Source organism: Cavia porcellus, unplaced genomic scaffold, assembly GCF_034190915.1.
Source record: "Cavia porcellus strain 051 isolate PalLab524CR breed Dunkin Hartley unplaced genomic scaffold, mCavPor4.1 scaffold_25, whole genome shotgun sequence".
Lineage (NCBI taxonomy): Eukaryota > Metazoa > Chordata > Mammalia > Rodentia > Caviidae > Cavia > Cavia porcellus.
In genome coordinates this window covers 38,793,350-38,814,254 of record NW_026947508.1, presented here as the reverse complement: position 1 = coordinate 38,814,254, position 20,905 = coordinate 38,793,350, and the positions used below count along the sequence as shown (strand labels likewise).

At 38.8% G+C, this 20,905-nt stretch overlaps 1 protein-coding gene across 3 annotated transcripts in view; it reads right to left on the bottom strand.

The window, feature by feature from the left end:
* The window catches only part of Zmynd12 (zinc finger MYND-type containing 12), a 183,740-nt gene that overhangs the window by 5,599 nt on the left and 157,236 nt on the right, over positions 1–20,905 (bottom strand). For all 3 annotated transcript variants that reach the window (XM_063236368.1, XM_063236361.1, XM_063236362.1), the window contains 4 exons: positions 13,093–13,234; positions 11,685–11,856; positions 2,782–2,951; positions 469–591 (listed from right to left, as the gene is read on the bottom strand). In XM_063236368.1, the coding sequence (XP_063092438.1) occupies positions 469–591; positions 2,782–2,951; positions 11,685–11,856; positions 13,093–13,155 (528 nt within the window). In that variant the 5' untranslated portion in view covers positions 13,156–13,234. The remainder of the gene's footprint in view (positions 1–468; positions 592–2,781; positions 2,952–11,684; positions 11,857–13,092; positions 13,235–20,905) is intronic.

Below are 20,905 nucleotides of genomic sequence, written 5' to 3'. Positions count from 1 at the left end.
GCTCTTTTCTTCCGTCACACACTTCAATAGGCCCCATTAGCTTCCCTCCATGGGTGTGACAGAGAGGGAAGCATCTGATGGATGCTAAAGATCAAGTTATTTTGGCAGTAGAAAAATAGGAAGAAAGTAAAGCGTGTATATCTTATGTCAGACTATGTAACCTTGGGAAAGTCACTTTATTTCTCTAAGCCTTGTTTTTTTTGTTTCTTTCTTGTTTTCTTTTCCTGATTTTCTTATTTTTTCCTTCAGTACTGGGAATTGAACCCAGCTCTTTTTTATTTTTTGAGATAGAGTCTTGATAAGTTGCTCAGGATGGGCTCAAACGTACAGCAATGGCCTGACTCAGTGCTGGGATTATAAGCGTATACCACCACGCCTGGCTGGTATGTTTCTTATAAATGATCTGACACTGGTTATAAAATATCAGACCCAAATGTTAAGGCTCAGTTCTCACATTCCCCAGCTCACCTTAGTGTACAATGTATCTGCCAGGTCCAATTTTTTAAGGTTATAGAAGATATTAGCCAGGTGGAAGTAGCCTCCAGAGGTCCTGATATCCTCTGTTCCAAATGCACAACTGGCAAAATAAATCTATTCCAAGAGAAAGAAGAGTGCTTGAGTTCCCTTTGCAAATCGTATATATTCAGAATATGTACACAGAAAGACATTTTTACAACAGCTCAATGTAAAAATGAGCTAAGGACCTGAGTAGACATTTTTCTAGAGAATACATACATGAATAATAAGCACATGAAAAAAATACTTAATGCTAACAGTCATTAGAGAAATGAAAAATAAAACCAGAATGAGATATCACTTCATACTGAACAGAATGGATCAAGAGAAGACAGAAAATAAAAAGTATTGGTGAGAATGAGGAGAAAATGAAATCCTTATACTTTGCAGTTAGGAATGTAAAATGATCTGGCTTCCATGGAAGTAGTTCCGTAGCTCCTCAAAATGTTAAACATAGAGTTACTATGTCTCAAAACATAGAGGACCCAGCAAGTCCTCTTCTCATACTGAAGAGGAATAAAGATGTGCATCCACACTAAGATACATACACAAATTTTTGTGCAATATAATTCATAAGAGCCAAAAAGTAGAAATAATTAAAATGTCCAGCACCTAACCAATTAGTGGATCACCAATTAGTGTCTAATCCAGAATATGGACTACCATTTAGCACTAAAAGAAATGAGTTATTGATACATGCAACTAATGAGGCAAGGTAAAAGAAGACAGGCTTCCTGAGCCAGGGATTTAGCTTAGCAGCATAAGCACCTGCCTGGCAAACACAAGGTTGTGAGTTTGATCCCCAGCACCAAAAAAAGAAAAGTCAGACTTCAGTTCTACGTATGACTCTGTTTATATGCAGCATCTAAAGAAGATAAATCTACAGAGACAGAAAGTGATTGCCTGGGACTAGGGTGGGGATATGAAATGACTACAAAAGGAAATGAGAGACTCTTTGAAGTGATAGAAATGTCCCAAAACTTGATTGTACTTATGACGGCACAGCTCTGTAAAAGTGCTAAAATTCATTGAATTGTACACTTAAAATGAATTTTATGGGCTATATCAATAAAGTTTTGTGTTTAAAAAAAAATAAGCGAGGCTGGGGAACCTGCGCTTGAGCTAACTCCCAACTGTGTGGCCCAGATAGCTCGGGACTCCGCTTAACTGGAGGATGCAGTTTGAAAGACAGAGAAGAAACACAAAGGAGCACTTGGACTGCTCAAGGGCCAGGAAGAAGCAGGTGGTATCCTCAAAAGTATTACCTGAAGATAATTTAGTGGAAACATTATTTGAGATATGGAAGGGTTAAAGAACCTGTAAGAGTGTGTGACATGCTAGGGACAGCCAACAGCAAGAAATTGTTACTGTCTGTAGCCTTACAAAGCCAGAACGCAACAGATCCCATGACGTTCAGCCTCCCATGTCAGAGAGGAGAAGAGAGAGCGAATTTGGGGGTTGAGGTGGGGGAGTAAGTATGACGATGAATTTATGGGCAGCCCTGAACGCAGTGGGAGCCAAGCAGATGGAGTGCTGCCCAGGAGAGGCCAGGGGAGAGGCTAAAGAAACGGCTAACATCTGTGGAGTTTGCAATCCGACCCAACCTAACCAGGTTTCTCTCTGGCAATATTTTTCAGAGAGAAAAGGACTGTCCACTGGGCTTTATGAGAGATATTCTTCAGCTTGAACGATCTGGCCAGACCTATCCAAAATCTAAGAGGAACCTCATAATTTTGAAACAATAGCTCAGTTATTATTCCCAACCTCTTATCTAACATTTGTATAGAGTTTTAGAGTTTGTAAGTGCTTTCTTATAGATCTAGCTCATTTAAATTTAATAACCACACTCTGAAGTAGATAGCAATGTTATTTTTAAAAGTGGCCAAAGTAGTATACGTGTACTATTCTATTATTAATCTCTGCAATGACCCAATGTGTCCGAGAGGTCTATTTTTTAAATATATGATTTTTGTCTTTGAAAGAGGTTAAATAATTGGCCCCAAACTATGTACCTGGTGAAATGACAGAGCTGGGACTAAAAGCAAAGCCCTTCCCTGAACCAGTCTGAAGTTGTCTCTTCTTAGCTTCAGAGCAGCCAGGCCTAGCCAAGGGTGCATAACCAGGGAACGGAAGGCAGGATACTAGATTGGTGCTCTTGCTGATACTCAACCAAATGATCAGTTACCAACAGGACATTTTAGGGAAATGTTCATTTAAAAAACAAAACAACTAAGCGGCCCGTGTTTTATAGCTTAACTTGCTTACATCATTGGCCAGATGATAACGGGCTTCCTCATAGTTTTCTTTAGCCATGTAGAGAAGGCCCAGATTCCGATGCAGTAAGGAATAGGTGGCATTACTACAGTTATTTGACTTCAGGACTGTCCACTGGGCTTGTGAGAGATATTCTTCAGCTTGAACGATCCGGCCCAGACCTTTCCAAAAGCAATAAAGAAAGTAATAATTCATATTTGGACCAAAGATCACATGATAAAACAGGAGTCATCATCCATTCAATAATCTATTCTTTGACTGAAATATTTATCAACACCCAAAAACTTGTACATGAATGTTCATAGCAGCCTATTCATAATAGCCAAATAGACCCAACTTAAATGTCTATGTCCTATGTCCACACCCATGACTGGAACATTATACAGTCACAAAAATGATGAGGAGTTTAAGTGCTATAACATGGATGAAACCTTGAAAACATTCTATACTAAATGACAGAAGCCAGACACCAACCCAACATGTACATGATTCCATTTATATGAAATGCTCAAAATGGGCAAATTTACAGAAATAGAAAGTAGATTCGTGGTGGCTAGGAGCCCAAGAAGAGGTGGAAATGACTGACTGGAAGTAACTGTCAATAGTTACATGGTTTTTTTTAAGGGTTAATAAGATGTTTTATTTATCTTTATCTAATAAGGGTTTAGATAGTGGTGCTGGCTGTACAACCTTGCGAATACACTAAGACCACAGGAGTGCTTTTTTTTTTTTTTTTTTTTTTGTCTTTTTGAGACAGGATCTCTCTATGCAGTTGAGGCTGGCCTTGAGCTCACTTTGTAGCCTACACTGGTCTCAAACTGAAACAATCCTCCTGCCTCAGCCTCCCAAGTGCTGGGATTACAGGCGTGGGCCCCCAGGCCCAGCTCAGCAGGAATTACTTTAAAAGGGTAAATCGTATGATATGTGAATTATATATCAATTTATGAACATATACATGCACATTTAATATCTGGCACACAGTGATAAGGATTCAAAGATGAATCAAAGCCATTACCCTAGAAAAACTCATAGATAAGTTGGGGGAAGGCATGTGCAAAATGAAAACATATCAAATATATCATCATTATGGAGTATAAATACGAGGATAGCAACATGAGGTTTGGAAGTGGCAGTGGATAGAAAACGTTTAATCCCATGAAAGGGGTTGTAGAGAGGCAATGGAGTGGGAAGAGGCATGGTCAGCTGAGTCCACACTTGGCTGTAAAGAAGAATACAGCTTTCCAGTTAGATAAGAGGAGAGTGAGAGCCCTGGAAGAGGTAACTGGTATATGGAGATACAAAACAGTGTGCTACATGTGAAAACAACAGGTTGGTAAGGATGGTGCAGAGCATTAAGGACAAAATGGAAACAAATGAGACTAAAATGGTACCTGGACACGGTGGTTCATGTCTGTAATCCTAGCACTCAGGAGGCCTAATGGGAGTATCGTTGCGAGTTTGAGACCAGTCTGGGCTACAAAGAGAGCTCAAGGACAGCCTCAACTGCATAGCGAGACCCTGTCTCAAAAAGACAAAAAAAAAAAAAGTGTAGATGAAGGAAAGATCATGGAGGGCTTAGTAAGTCATGCCAAGGAACTTGATGCATGTAGGCAAAATGAGTGGATCTTCAGGAAGGGGGAGCAAATTGTATTTAGATTTAGAGAAGTCTCTGGGACCAATGTGGGGAAAGAACAGAAGAGAGAAAGGTAGAAGACTCGCTAGGAGTTCTTGAAATAATTCAGCCAAGCACAGAAAAGAGTCTCAGCCAAATCAGTGAATGGAGATTGTGTAGAAATGAGAGAGACACTGAGGGGCCAGAATGGTCAACACACAGGCACTAAGTGAGGTAGAAGGTAAGAGAAAAGAAAGTTATCTTTATTTTTATATTAATATAATGATGTAAAAGGTTTTTCTAGGCCACCCGCTCTCACAAAGATGAGCCCCTCACCCCTGGTCCCATCCATCATCATCAGAAGCCTAAAAGTAATTGATACACCTCATCACAGGCTGAAACCACACAACACTGAGCCAAAATAACCTTTTCTCTTCATAAGTCAGTTATCACAGGAAGTTGTTAAGGTGATAGAAGGTGGACTAACATTTTATGTAAGCATTCTTTTAGTCTAGTTATCACTTTATATCACTGACTTAGAGCAGGAGAGGTGAAGAGGAAGACAAGCAAGTAACCCTGCTCAACTAAAGGTCAGGGAGCAAATGAGAATGGGAAGAGTTCTAGAGCAGAAGCAAGAGGCCTCAGTCTGCGAGCTAGCCTCGTGTGAACATGGCAAGTCACACCTTGCATATGGGCTTTGTCTATAAAACAAGAAGTTTAGAGTCCTCCAAAGGGTGAAGAAGGAAATGGCTCTTAGCTAAGACTGGCTAAGGGAAAAATGGCAGAAGGCATTGAGAAATACTGTGAATTTCATTTTTCACTATCAAATTCTCATTCAAGGAGGAAATGCCAAAGACAGATAGCAGCACCTGATTCTCCCCTTTTTTTCTGTGACGGCCAGGTTGGGTGTGGTTTGGCCAAGAGCTGTCATGGCCCTCCCCTTCACCGCACTTCCTCCCTGGGAGGGACTGGGACAGCTTGCCTCTGTCCTCCCACCACTTCTCAGGTTACTGCCTGCTGTTCTCAGCCCACCTTGACAGGAGCTGTCCTCAGTTGTCAGCTGTGGTGCACCTCCTTGCCCTTGGCCATTCCAGATGCTTCCAGCTCTTTGGTGAAACGGTGGGAAAACCACCCTTAACATAACAGTAATCAGGGAAGTATCTATGCTTGTTATTAACACCCCAACCTCGCCTAAGTCTCCAAAGCTATGATTAGCACAGCCAGCCCTCCTGAAGAGTCCAGTTTGGGCCCCACCAATTTTTACCGAGACATACCACTGTCTCGGTAAAAACTTTTACTGAGACAACCACTGTCTGTCAAAAAGTCTGTATCTTCCTGTTCCCTCTAAACTATCACTGTGACATCTGTGTTATCCTGGAGACCTCCCACCTCCCCGGATGATGTCCATTCTAACAGTAGCAAGGTCAAATTTAAATTAAGCAAAACTGAATTTGGATCAATCAGTGTAAGGGCACAATATATAATTAGTAAAGGCACAGTTGTACGATAACAAACTGAGAGACATGTTATAGCAAGTTAAAATCAAATAGTAGTCTCTGCCTATGCTCCTGCTGCCTGTCACATCAACACCCTGCTGAATTCAGTCAGCTTTGACTGCCTAGGTCCAGCTTCTTTTCTGGTAATGAGCTCAATCAATTTGACTATTCGCAGCTTATTTTTCCCTTAATTAAGAAGCTATATTGTTTCTAACTGACTTTAAGGACTTTGATTGGGGCATACTAATCCAGTCAATTTTTTGGGCATACTAACCCAGACATTTTTAAACTCTGCTTGCTCTGTTTGAGCCTCCTCCCTTTGTCCCTAGGATGTTCCTGTGTTATGATAATTACTCCTTTTAAGCAAATGTATTTAAGGTTAGTTTTCCTGATGATATGTGACTTAATTCAATCCATGTAACCAATTATATAATGCCTTGTCCTTGCTGCTTATAAACTATATTTAAACTGGACTTAAAGCTGGTTCTTTGCTAATGATTTGGACTTGATTCCACTGGCCTGCTAGTATAATGAACACTGCCTTCTAGATTCCTCAGTGCAAAGAGTCTTCCATTTGGTTTGATATTGGTTTTCCTGCAATATCTCAGAAGCCTTGAGTTCAGATTAGTTTGGACCAATCAGCAGGCTCAGGTTTGGACCAATCAGGCTTGCAGCATTCCCTCACACTTCTGGGCATGGGTTAGGACAGCTGTCTCTGGTATGCTGGACTCTCTGTGCTGCAGCATAGGTCCTGTCCAAATAAACCATCACTTGAGTGGTCCTGTAAATCTGCTCATGATTTACTTCTTAGTGTGACCATGGGAGGTCCTATACATCTATTTGGGATTCTTATCCATGTAGACAGAGTGGCCACTTTAAAATAAAGCATTATAAATCCTGAGGCCTGTAGAACTCCAGAGATCAGCATCAAATGAAGATCAATAATAGAAAAGCAAAATAATTGGCAGAGTCAACTGACGTGTCTGACATCAGCTGGTGACAGTCAGCAGTGCACAGACCAGCAACTGGCAGTGTTGACCAATGACGTGTCTCATGAATTAGCATCAGCCAGTAGCATCAGGGCTCAGAGCTGAAATGAGAAAGACAGAGTGCTGTTGGCAACCAAAGCTCAGGGCCACTAGCAGAGCTCCATTTTGCTAAGTCAGAATTCTATCTGAATAGAGCAAAAGAACCATCGACTAGCTGGCAACAGAAGGAATGCCTTAAAGCTAAGCTGCACCAACACCTAAATAAGCACCAGATCTACAGGAAAAGAGCAAAGTAAGAGAACAGGCTGCTGATAGCTCACTAGTGCTTGGTCAGAAGTAAGATTGTGCCCAGTGATGGATAGTTCAGGCAGAACTCGTCTATAGAGTGCCCATCTGGAGGGCAGAGGGACTAAGTGGATGTTGTGGAGACAGAGTTGCTGAAGAAAGTAATTGCTCTCCTGAAGGGTGATCTTAATAATACATAAAAGCCACCTAAGGACCAGCAGCAGTTGTTCGGAAGATGAGGCAACAGGTTTATACTGGGTTAGTGGCAGGTCTAAGAGACATGCTGGGGGAAGACTTTGCAGGACTTAGTGCTGAACATTAAGGAACATTGAATGCAGTAGAAACAAATGAGTTGAAGCCTGTAGCTGTAAGGTGCCCAGGGGAAGAAAAGACAAACAGCACTTATGAGGATCCTACTGTTTGCCCCACTCCATGCAGGTTCATTTGCACCTGTGATTCAAGTGACCTAACATCCCTATGAAATAATTATCAGAAGAATAACTCAAAGAAATTTCACTCATTCAATCATATAAGGTATTGGATCTTCATCACTGCACTAGCTGTTTAGTACACACTGAGATGCAACCTTTGACTACAAGTCAAGTTGTAGATTCACAATCAACAAGTAAACAGGAAGTATTATGAAGGAAGTGAACAGAATAGTGACCAAGAAATAGCAGGGAGGGACCTATTCTTGACATTGGGAACCAATGTCTGAAAAAGTGATATTCAAGCCCACACCCCAGAGTTTCCTAGAAGTCAGCCATGTGTGATGCAGAAAGACTTCTAGCCTTGAGGTCAGAAATAGCTTGGTGACTAGAACTACTCAACCAGCAAATAAAGAGCGGAATTCTCAACCTGGCCTCTCTAATTTGACTATGGCAGTGGATGATGAATAGCATGTCTTCTTGAAGTGTTACTGAAAATGGCATCTTTTTTTGATTAAAATTCCAGAGTTTGGGGCCAGATATATAACTCAGTGGCACAGTGCTTGCCTGGCAAGCACAAGGTCCTGAGTTCAATTCTGGATACCCACCACAAACAAATAAACAAAAAGCAAACACCAAAAATTCCAAAATTTTACAAGAAAAAAGGAGAAAGAGGAAAGATTAAATATCTGTTATTTTTCCTCTCTAGTCTGGAGGAATCTCTACGATAGGAAAGAAGTATGTATACAAGAAATGTGTTTTATATAAACTTTGAAACATTGGCAAGATTTTAAACCAATAACTTGGCACCATAGTAAAACCTTTCATTTCTAGATAATTTTCCAGATTTCAGAGCACTTTTATGTTATAATGCATGAAGTCATTTAGCCCTCAAAGCAATCCTGTGAACAGAATTCAGGCTCAACAAATGCTTATATAGTGCTACCCAGGGGTTCAGGTACTGAGAGTATTTTTTGAGTCACTTCTCTACTGCATGTGAAAACATTGTGATGAAAAGTACAGGCACAGAATCTGTTCTCCCAGAGCTTATAGGATGGTGAGGAAGAGAAACATTACTTAGGCAATCTCATCAGTGAATATATAAACTATTAATGAAGTGGGTACTCAGGAAAAAAGAAGAAAGTTTAGGAGTGATGACATTTAAAAAAAAAAGACATCTAACCTGGTCTGGAGGATCAGAGAAGTTTTCTGGACAAGAAGATAATCACCTTTGTGACCTGATCTCAGGGTCACTAGGAATTAATTAGGTGGGGAAAAGTAGAGGGAGAAGAGTCTTCCAGAACCAAGAACATCACCATGTCTCTGAGAAATTGAGAGAAGGATAGAGAAAGAGAGATAGAGAGAGGAGAGAGAGACAGAGACAGAGAGGAGACAGAGAGACAGAGAGAGAATTTGAGAGACATAAAGTGATAGAATTTAGGTAAGAGGATTTGCTTGGAGATGGAACAAGCAGGACCTGATACACTGCTTTAGAAATGTCACTTGGAGAGGGTGATCAATCCCATTTTTGTGTAGAGGCCATGTTGGAGAGAGGCCAGAGAGACCAGTGAATGAGCAGTAGTCGAAATAGCAGGTGGGTTGAAGTTTCCAAAATCCCACAGTTGGTCAGTGTCAGGGATACCTAGAACCTAGCTATATTTCCTTGTCCAGTGCTCTTACCATAAGTTTGAAAGGAAGAGAATCAAGAATGGATTATCAGACCTAAGTGGGGTAAGACAGCATTCCTATAGTAAATAGCCTGGCATGGAGAGTCAGAGCCCAAACATACGCAGGAGGAGTAGACATGTACAGAAGACCAACCCAAGTGAGGAGTCAGAGCTCAGCATCTGCAAGGGTGAAGGAACAGAGTTTGAGATGGAGACTTAGTTTATGCTGGAAAACGGATTAGGTATGTGAATATATTAATGAAAAGGGAAGCCTGTTTTCTACTTGTCAGAGAAGGGAGCCATAAATATAAAATGGGAGAAAATTAATTGAAGCCTTGGGAGGTGGTGGAGTGGATTTGGAAGCAACTGGTATAGACTCACAGTCATACATCTATTGATATTACAGGACATAGTAATAAAGATAGGTGTGATATGTATTATTGTATTTATACACGTTATTTAACTCTGTTCACTGAGAAGGCCTGGGAGCAGCACTCAGTAACAATGAATAAAGCCTAATGTACAGCACTTGGCTTGAAAATTTCCTTTTCCATAGAAATAAATCAGGATTCCTTGAAGGTATGTTCCATAAAGCAGGCAAGTGATCAAAGGATAAAGGGGATATTTCAAGGAGAAGCAGAAGCCAGCTTGAGTACGAGCCACAACTGGCCAAAACAGGGACAGTTTGGACATCAAACTAATAGTAAAAGATTATAATCCACTGAATAAAATAGGAACCCAAGTCTATATAAATAAATCAGTTCTACTGTATGGAATGAAGTATTACCTGATTCTAGAACTGCAAAGAAAACCAGTTGAGATCTTAGGACTAAATTATTGTAATTTACCCTCTGTCATGTGATTAGAAAGATTTAGAAAGAGTGGAGTAGCCATAGAATAATTTGATATAAATTAGCCTAATATTCTGCAGGCCTAATGTTCTGCTTATCTATCCAAAATTAAATAACTTAGAACAACTCCCATGAATGTTTACAACCTCTGACAATATCGAATGTGCATATATACATATTTACAATACAGTTCAATTTATAAATTCAGTTGCAGTTAAAAATTAACAATAATAGCTACTCATAAATAAAACAAGTATATATACCATAATAAAAGTTATTTAAAACATATAAAATATTTATTTCTAAAATTTTCATCTAATATTTTCCAGGTGCCATTCATTACCAGTATAAACAAAATAAAATAAACATCATCTGTAATGAAAAAGTTGAAAACACTTGCCAACTTAGAGGACAGAATGAGAAGAACAGAGCATCACTTCTATCGTATTACTGCCAAAACTTTATACTCTAAGTTCAATGATGAGGAAATAGCGGACAAATCCAAACTGAGCAATGCTTTATAAAATAATTGGCCCATGATCTTTAAAAGTGATAAGGTCATAAAAGGGCAGGAAAGACTGGTCAATTATTCCAGAATAAAGACTAACGATATATAGCAACAAAATTAAAACTAATTCTGAACCTGAACATTCCTAACATTTTCTGACTCTGTAACTTTTTTTTCTACAAAGATGTTACTGGGAAAATTGGAAAAGCTTGAGTGGAGTCTTCTTAGCAGGCAAAGTTGTATTCCGCCCATGAAAAAGAACTTCTTTCAGTGTATAGGAAATATACACTGAAGAATTCTAAAGATGGCATCAAGTGAACAACTTACTCTGGATGGCTCAGGGATGCAGAGGGGGTGTATACTGTACTTCCAACAGTCTTACTTAAAAACTTTTTTTTTGCAGTGCTAGGGATTGAATGTAGGGTATTATATACACTAGTCAAGGACTCCATCACTGAATTATAGCTCCAACACTTAAAAAATTTAAATGATGGTTCTTAAGATGCCCAAAGTAGGATTTCAGTTCCTTAAAACACTGTTGGCGTTCGAGAATGTTAAATTCTATCAAAATTCCATTTCTCCCCTTGTTGTAGCCACAATGTGAGAGTCTACTAAGCCTGTGTTCCCCACTGTCAATACTGCCCTCCCATCCATAGTGGCGGGTTAGTTTATCTCTGAAGCATGTCACGCTGACCTCATCTGGGCCTGCAGAGAGAAGAAACATCACAGATACTCAGAAAGGAACAGAGATAAGAAATAAGGCTCAAGAGAGACTGAGAGCACCAGCCATGCTTTCCTACAGTATCCCAATCCTAATGCCTCATGAAACTTCAACTCCCTTACAGCATCCTAAAAATCTCCTTTTACACAGGCCAGCTTGAGTAGATTTCTGTCAGTTGTAACCAGAAGTGTTACAGCTCCTTCCCCACCTTGTGTCAAACTTCACAACAACTCTGCTCTTACATAAAAAGTGCCTTGGTGCTTTTAGACGCTTTGGTTATTGGTAAGATCCAATACAGTACTTCTTAAGGGTTCTAGGGTAAGTCGGGTCCACTCACCAAGGCTGGCCTCAGCCAACAGCAGGTAAGCAGGCACAAGCTCTACTGAACTCAGGCCATGCCTGGCCATGCGGAAGCGGAGGGAATGCAAAGCTGCTGGGACTGCATCTTCATGTTTTCCTTCAAAAAGATATTTCTGGGCAACCGTGTAGCAGAATTCAATCAAGTGCTTCTGTAGTAGAAAGAAATAGAGCATCAGAAACAATATAAATGTAAAGGTAAAGGTGGGCATAGATACACTTGGAGATGAGGCCAACATCCTTATCTGGAGATAAGCCATTCAGACTATTGAAGGTTCAGAGTGAACTTGCAAAACAGATGACATAAAAAAGGTCTCTGAGGGCTTCAATATCCAGGAACATGTGTCTTTTCATCCTAGTTCAGTCCTTGGCATGAACTTAGTTCTTGAAATAAGTCCTTGAACTATCATAAATGCACAATATAAAGCTGTTAGATGAATAAATATATATTTTAATTATATTTCCAATAAAATTTATGTTTAGCAAAGTTATAGATACCTCAGGATGTTCTAAAATTTTCTGTCCTTTTGCTGATTTTGAGAGATACATTTCATTTTTTCTTCTGGAATTATTCTCCTTAGCTAATATCAGAAATAAATTTATATTGTTCTAAGGCTGCTATCAAAGTATCATAACACCAAAATTGATAAATTCAGTGTTTAAAGTTTAGGACTCATAAAATGCTAATTTTTATAGTAATTATTATGCTATTTATATTATAATAATGGGAGTCACTTTTATGAAGTCTTCTCTGTTATGTACTAGTTATATTCTCCTAGTATATGCCAAAGCTCTTATCACAGCATTCGACATAGGTGGACACTATGGGCTGAATTTTGCTCTCCCCCAAATTGATGTCCTGAAGCTCTCTCAGTCCTTCCAGATGTAGCTGTATTTGGAGATGGTGCCTTTAAAATGTGATATAGTTAAAATGAATCCACAAGGTGGGCCCTAACTGCATCTGACCAGTGTCTCTATAAGAGGAAGTTGGTGTCACTTAGGGATACATGCTCACAGAGAACCACACAAGGGACACAGCAAAGAGGAAGCCAGCTGCAAGCCAAGAGGAGAGGGCTCAGAAGAAACCACACAAGCCAGAACCTTGATCATGGATTTCTATCCTTCAGAAACATGAGAAAATAAGTTTCTGTGGTTTGAGCCACCCAGTCTGCAGTATCTTATTATAGGAGTTCTAACAAACTAAAATAATGAGTATTCAGTATACGTGGAACGAACAGAATGAATGAGATTGAGGACAAAAAGACATAAAGCAAAGCCTCTGCCTCCACTGAGGTTACAGTTTAGTGATCACAACACAGCTCAGCCCTTATCTGAGGTAGTTACACTGCACACATGAGCTAACCCCACCCCAGGCCTATAGGTCCTACCTGCCGCTGCTGCAGCTGCTGCAGGCCATGCTGCCGTTCTTCCTCTGAATTATAGAAGGGCATGGAAGTGCGCAGTGGAATCAGGAGTTGACATATCTTCTCGTGAATGCTGCGCCAGTCAGCTTTTTGATGCACCACACCACTGACAAGAAAAACACAGATCTCATTTCATTAGCTTTCATCCTCCCACTGGCCTAGCCCTACACGGCAGGGGTGGGTAGGTCGAGTACAAGCCAGATAGGAGCTTGAAACCATTTCTGAGACAAGTTCCTTTTCTTTCTTTTTTTTTTTTTTTTAATGATGGTATCAGGGATCAAACTCACAACCTCGCACTTTCCAGGCAGATGCTTATGCCGCTGAGCTAAATCCCAAGCCCTAGCAGTTCCTTTTCTTACATGCAGTTATTTGATGGTGTGTTGGGGCTGGAGAGAGGTAATGGGAGGAGCTCTTTCCTACAGCTATATGTTCATGTTCCACAATCATGCCTGGACGCTGTGGCCATTCTGTTTAATAACAACAAAGACAGCTTTAACTCTACACTGTTTGAAGGCTACTTCCAAACTGTCTAAAATCAAAATTGGTAAGTTTGAGGGTCTTTTTCTTGGGGAAGGGAAAATAATTTACATTTGGCAAAGCTCAGGAAAGACTTCATATACCCCTGTAACAGTGCCACCAAAAGTACCATTTCCCTGGTCATCTGTCCTCAAAAGCACATACTCTAGGCACACAGGATGCACTGAGAACCACCTCTCGTTCTCAACCCCAGAGGCGCAGCAGGTTGTCTTGCATGTAACTATTTGGCTCTTTTAAAACAAAATAAAATCCACTGTTACCATTTTAAAGGTAATAACATATAAGTGTGGCCAGATTAAGGAATTATCCTAGTACCAGTATTCCAGTCGCTGTTTTTTGGCCCTCTAGAAAGAAGAGCCTTGACAATTTGGTCAAATTTTTGCTGTTATACACACATATTTAATATTTTAAAACATTCAGATGGACAGTATAGATACAGAACATTTACATCATTGTAAAAATTTCTGTTGGGCAGCATTACTATACAGCAGTGATGGCTTACCTTAGAGCTTTCAGTGACACAAATAGCCTGCTATGGCAATGTGCCTTAGGTTCACCACTACTGCTATACAGTATCTACTCCACTCCCTCAAATAATTGCCCATATGAATAACTCCCTAGTCCATCACACAACTCTGACCCTTTCTCTAATCATGGGTTTTTTTACATTTATAATTCATAATTCAAATACCATAAAATCCACCAGGTTAAATCATAAGCTTTATTGTTTTTAATATGTTCACAACATTGTATAACCATCATCTTATCTAACTGGAGGACATCCTCCTCCTCAAAAATCAAAACAAAACAAAAACCCTCTGTACTTGTTAACATTCATTCCAGATCTTCTGACACCTGATGCCAAGTAGTCTACTTTCTGTCTTTCTCAATTTGCCTGTTCTGGCTAGTGCACATAAATGAAAACAGACAATATGTAGCCTGAAGTATCTGTTCTTTCACTTAGAATAATGCTTTTAAGACATATCCATATTACAGTACTTAACATATATCCTACTGCTTTTTATAACTGAATAATATTCCACTGTATGCATATAATACATTTTATCAGTACATTTATCAGTTGGTAAACATCAGGTTTGTTCCACTTTTTTGTTATTATGACAAATGCAGCTATGAACATCTATGTACACTCTCATATGAACATTTGTTTTTAATCTCAGGTATATAGCTAAGAATGGAATTGCTGGGTTGTCTGATAACTTTTTATTTTAAAGGAATTACCAAATTGCTTTTCATGGTACTGTGCCACCTGTTTGAGAGTCTAAGTTCTTGCTTAGAGTTTAAGATTCTTCTCAGAAGAAATGTTTATTCAAATCTCCCCCTTTAAAAAACTCTTTTTATTTTTGAGTTTTAGGAGTTCTTTACAGCTTGGAGGTATCAGAGCCTTATCAGGTATATGAGTCACACATATTTTCTCTCATTTTTTTCTGTGGGGTTGTTATTATCTTCATAGCATTCCCTGTTCTGCAAATAGTTTTAATTTTTATAGTATTCAAACTTTACTTCTTTATGCCTCTTGATGTCTCATCTAAGAAAATGTTGCCTAATTTAAGATCACACATTTGCAGTGTTTTATATTTTTGGCTCTTAAGACTTTTTGCCTGTGATTAACTTTGTATATGGTTTGCTTAGTGACTTTTCTTGTTGCTGAGACAAAATACTCAACACACACAAATTAAAGAAGGAAAAGTTTATTTCAGTTCACAGTTTGTATAGGTTGCAGTTCATAATTGGCTGGCTCCAAAGCAGGGTAGCATGGCAAGGCACACAGGAGGAAATGCAGCAGCAGCAGCAAGCCTGTCTTCTCTCTCTCCCTTTATATTCCATCCAGGTTATAAGCTATTGATTGGTGCCACTCACAGCCAGGACGGGGCTTCTATTATCCAAACCCAGAACTAGGCTAAGCCAATTTCGTTATCACATTTATAAATCCCAGGATCACAGACCTATTCCTGCATCACACATTCATGAGCCAGCCAACTCCCAAAAGCTCCACCTATGAGCACCTGAGGCCTTGAGGGGACATCTAAATACAAGTCATAACTATGGTTTAAGGTATGGACCCAAATGCTTTTTTTTTTTTTTTTCGCATGTGCATATCCAGTTGTCTCATCATTATTTGCTGAAGGTACCACTGAAAGGCCATGGCACCCTTGTTGAAAACTAAATCACCACAGATGTATGAACTTGTTTCTATTCCATAGACCCACATATCTATCCTGTCAATATTACATTGTCTTCATTATTGTAGCTTTGTTGTAAGTTGTAAAATTGAAAACTAAGCTCTGTTTGTCCTTTCTTAAGACTGTTTGGACCATGATAGGTCCTTTGCATTTCCATATAAATTTTTGGATCAGTATTTTCATTTCTAAAAAATTGGCAATGGAATCCTGATGAGGATTTCCTTGAATCTGGAGATCAATTTAGGGAATGCTGCTGAGTTTTCAGTTGATGAATAATTTATTTATTTAGGTTTTTAATTTCTTTTAACAATGTTTTAGGGTTTTTAATGTGTAGCTCATACACTTCTTTTGCTAAATTTATCCCTAAGATGTTTGAATACTATTATGAATGTAATTGCTTTCTTAATTTCATTTTCACATTGTTAATTAGTAGTAGATATGCAGAAATACAATTTATTTTTGCATGTTGCTTTTATATCTTACAATCTTGCTGTGTTCCTCAATTAGTTATAATTTACTCTTGTGGCTTTTTTAGGATTTTCTATAAAATAAGTCCCTGACTTGTGAGCAAATCCTATTCTGGGAGAACATTAGTAAATTACATGCATTGCTAAGTTCAAAGAAATGAACCTTATATACTTGACACAAAATACAATGTAAAGCATAAAAAACCAAACACACACAAATATTGTAAATCAACTATTTTTACTTTTACAGTAAGCACACAGCAGCATGACTGTGACAGTGTTTGGCAGACAAGTAAACTACTTACATGATTTACTCACATCTATGAGTGTCTGTAATGTGAGGTGTGTAAGTATCTGTGAAAGTCTGCAACTCAAATGTTCATAAGTAGGAAATTATAAATAATATATATTAAATATATATAGTGTATTAGTTTTCACCAGAGAGACAAAAACAATAAGTAGTTATGATAAAATTTGACTTATGTGATACAGAGGATGAGTCCCATAGTCTGCTGTATGCCAGTGGAGAAACCAGAAAGCTGGTGTAATTGAATCTAATCTGAAGTTCTATGAACTAGAGAACAGGGAGAGAGGAGATGCCTGCTGGTATAAATCCCCAAGTCCAAATTTCTCAGAACAAGCTCTTATATCTGAGGACAGAAATCTCTCTCTTTGCTGAGAGAGAATTGGGGGGGGGGGAGAGGAGGACAGGAAGAGAACACAAATTCATCTTTCTTCTGCCTTTTTGTACTATTTGGCCCCTCAGTGGACTGGCTGACACTCAGACACTCATAAGGGTGATCTTGTTTAATTAATCTACTAATTCAAATCAAGTCTCCACAGACAGCCTCACTAATAAATCCAGAAATAATCTCTTACCAATATGTGACCATCCATTAGCTTAGTTAGGTTGACACATGAAATCAATCTTCATGACAAGATCTTACAATCTGCAAATAGAAATAGTTTTACTCCTTCAAGATGGATGGTTTTTATTTCATTGTCTCATCTAATTCCTCTGACTAGAACCACTATTGCAATGTTAGAGTGGTGAAAGCAACAATCTTGTCTCATTTCTGTTTTTAGAGAGAGAAACTCAGTCTTTGAACATTAAGTATAATTGTGTGTTTCTCTGTAGATTTTTCAAAATTTCCCTTTTACCAAGTGTTGTAGCCAGGGGTGTGCAGAGAGCAATTAGAATCAGGATATGGAGTTTATTATTATTTAATATTAATATTATTATGTAATATTATTTTTGTGATGGTCACCCAGAGTTAACACAAGAAAATGCAGGAAATCTACCCACAACACTAAAGACACAGAATATTCAGTCCAGGGCCTGAATCCCACAGCAATGTCCAACTTGAGTACAGATAAAGACCCAGAGCTCATGACAATGCCTCCCATGATTCCAACTGGAGGTCTAAAACCCACAAGGGTTAGTCTCTTTTATGGATCCGTGCTGGGAAGGCCCAAAGGTCAGCAGTGGAAACCAGAAAGTCCATGCCAGCAGGGTGAAGGAGCAGTGCTGGTGGGATGAGCATTCTATGCTGAAGCTGAGAGGTCACACTCACAACAAAGACCAGGGCTGTTCTGCAAGGCACCACAGCCATCCTCAGAGACATGGAGGCCCCGAGCTCCTCCAAGGACAAGCACAGTTGAGTACATGCCAGAAAGCCAGCATGACAAGTTTATCCTGGAGACCAAGTAGCACATGTCTTGCCCTCCAGAGCCAGGAAGCAATGCTCAATGTGATAACCAGAGCTTCTCCAGAAGCAACGGCTCAAACAGCAACACATAGGAGAACCCACAATGCCTCAGTGCCTCAATACATCTCTACACATAGCTTCTCCTTCTCCATGTCTCTGTTTATGCTGGCAACTTTCCTCAGGTGAAACACCTATGCTCAGCAGCATGGTGCTTTAATTCTGCTGGCGTTAAGTTGACCATCAGTTTTTAATCCATAACACCAAGTAAGAGTTTCCTTCTTTTCCTAGTTTGAGTCTTTTTATCAAAAAGACTGCTGGATTTTGTCAAATGCTTTTTCTGAATCTATTGAGACAAATATATGCCTTTTGTCATTTATTCTATTAATATAGTATATTGCACTGAATGATATTTGTATGATGAACCAACTTGAATTCTTAAAACAAATCCCACTTAGTAATGATACATAATCATTATTTGCTATTGGATTTCATTTGCTAAAACATCAAGACTTTTGCATATCATTATAAAGAATATTAGTCTATAGTTTTCTTGTGATATCTTTTTCTGGTTTTGACAACAGGATAATACTGGCCTTTTAATGAATTGGGAATTATTTCTTCATCCTCTTTTGGGGGAGTGTAAGAGATTGTGAAAGTTAGTGTTTTTTTAAATGTTTGGAAGAATTCACCCAATGAAATCATCTGATCCTTGGGATTTTTTTTTTGTGTTGCGAATTTTTAATTGGTAGCTCAATTTTTTGTTATATAGATCTCTTAAAATATTTTATTTCTTCTTTGTTCAGTTTTGGTTTCTATCTTTTTAGGAATATGCCTTTCATCTAGGATTCTTAATTCGTTGGCATACAATTGTTCATAGTATTCTCTAACTTCTGCAAGATTGGTAGCAATATTTCCACTTCCACTTCTCAGGTTAGTAACTTGAATCTGCTTTTTCTTGACCAGTCCAAAGGTTTGTGAATTGTTATCTTCTCGGGGAATTAAATTTTGGTTTTTTATTCTCTGCAGTTCTTTTGTATCTCATTTATATATGCTCTAATATTTAATATTTCCTTCCTTCTACTACCTTTCAGGCCTGTTCATGAAGGATATGGTGAATATATTTTTAGTTTGAGCTCTTTCTAGCTTCTTAATTTAAAATGCAAAGTTATTTGAGCTATTTTAATGTATGTATTCCTCGGTATAAATTCATATGGGTACAAATTCACATACTGCTTTCTGAGTACTGCTTTGCCCACATTGCTTAAGTTTTAGTATTGCTGTGTTTTCATTTTCACTCATAGCAAAGCATTTCCTAATTTCCTTACTGGTTTTTTGTTGTTGTTGTTTTGTTGTTGAGATCATTGTCTTTCACTTTGTAAGACAGGATGCTAAAATCTGGATACATGAAAAGAAATCTGTAAGAATTTTATTTTTATTGTATTATTTTAAAGAGAATTAACCAAGCAAAATAAAACAGAATAAAGCAAATCAAAACAAACCAGAGTAAGTGACACAGGACTTCAAAACGATACAAAATTGACAACGGTTACCATAATGCCGCTTGTCTTCAAAATAGTTGCAGATACCTTCAGATATAGCAAAAATCAAACAAAACAGAACAGAATAAAACCAATAAAAACAAAAAAATGGAGAACCAGTCAGTGGCTCCCAAGATTCAGCCATGATGGAACTTAGGCAGCTACACAAGAAAGCAATTTGCCCGCCCTCTTGGTAAGTGCCCTTGGCCTGAGCCAGGAGGAGAACCAGTCAACAGCTCCTGTGAGCCCATGTGGAATGAGAATCAAACATCCCCCCTACCCAGCAACCGGGGACAAAGGTCTGAGCATCTCTTGGTAGGATGACCATACGTAACACAGCAAACGGGGGACTTCCTTCTATCTTCTGTTTGAAGGCAAATGTTGTTTTCACTGTTTTGTTTTGTTACGATTGTTTTGCTCTATTCAATATTCTCTCTCAATTGGTTTTATAATGTTCTGTTTTTGGTTTGATTTCACTATACCTAGACTGGACAACTATTGTGAAGATGAGATATATTATAGTACCTATTACTACTATTCCAGTATCTTGCTGTGAAGTTCTGTACCAATTTCACTGTATTGTCTGGATTGGCTTTGTTCTGTCTTGTTCTGCTTTATTTTTACTACCTTTAAAATAAAATTAAAAACAAAACAAAGCAATGAATGCAATAAAGGACGTCAAAACAAGACAATAGTAAGTCCAAAATGGCTACCATATCTTCCTATCTTTGAAATAGCTGTTCATGCCATTGGCTATACCAAAATCAAACAAAATAAAAAGAGTAAAACCTAAAACCCAACCCAATAAAACAATGAAAATGATACAGGACTTCAAAACAAGATAATAGGGAATTAACAATGGCTACCACCTTCAGATCCTCCACAGATGCCACACTGCCTCCTGTTATTCTCTGAACAGATGATCAAACCACTGGCCCTAGACCTGCAAAGTCAGGGAAACACCAAACTCCACAAGTATCAAATTGCATTTCACCTCAATAGCTGTCATTGCAGCCTTGTTTTTCCAGATCAGCTGGTTGCTTGGGGTAGGGAGTTGGCTTTTCTTGTTTCCCAGCCCATGTGTGTGCTGGAAGGGGCCGGGGTCTGGTTGTCTCCCTGGTGGCAGCAGCCTGTGAATGTTGCTAGTTGGCAGGGAGGGCTTGCTTCTTGGTGATTTCTTGTTCTCTTCCCCCATAGTCCATGAATGGCCAGAGAATTTTAAATTAAGGATCATTCTATCCAAATTTTTGGTCTCTGACCTTAAGTTTTTTTTTTTTTTTACTAAGTTTCTTGGTACATTTTAGGTACACATCATGCTCACG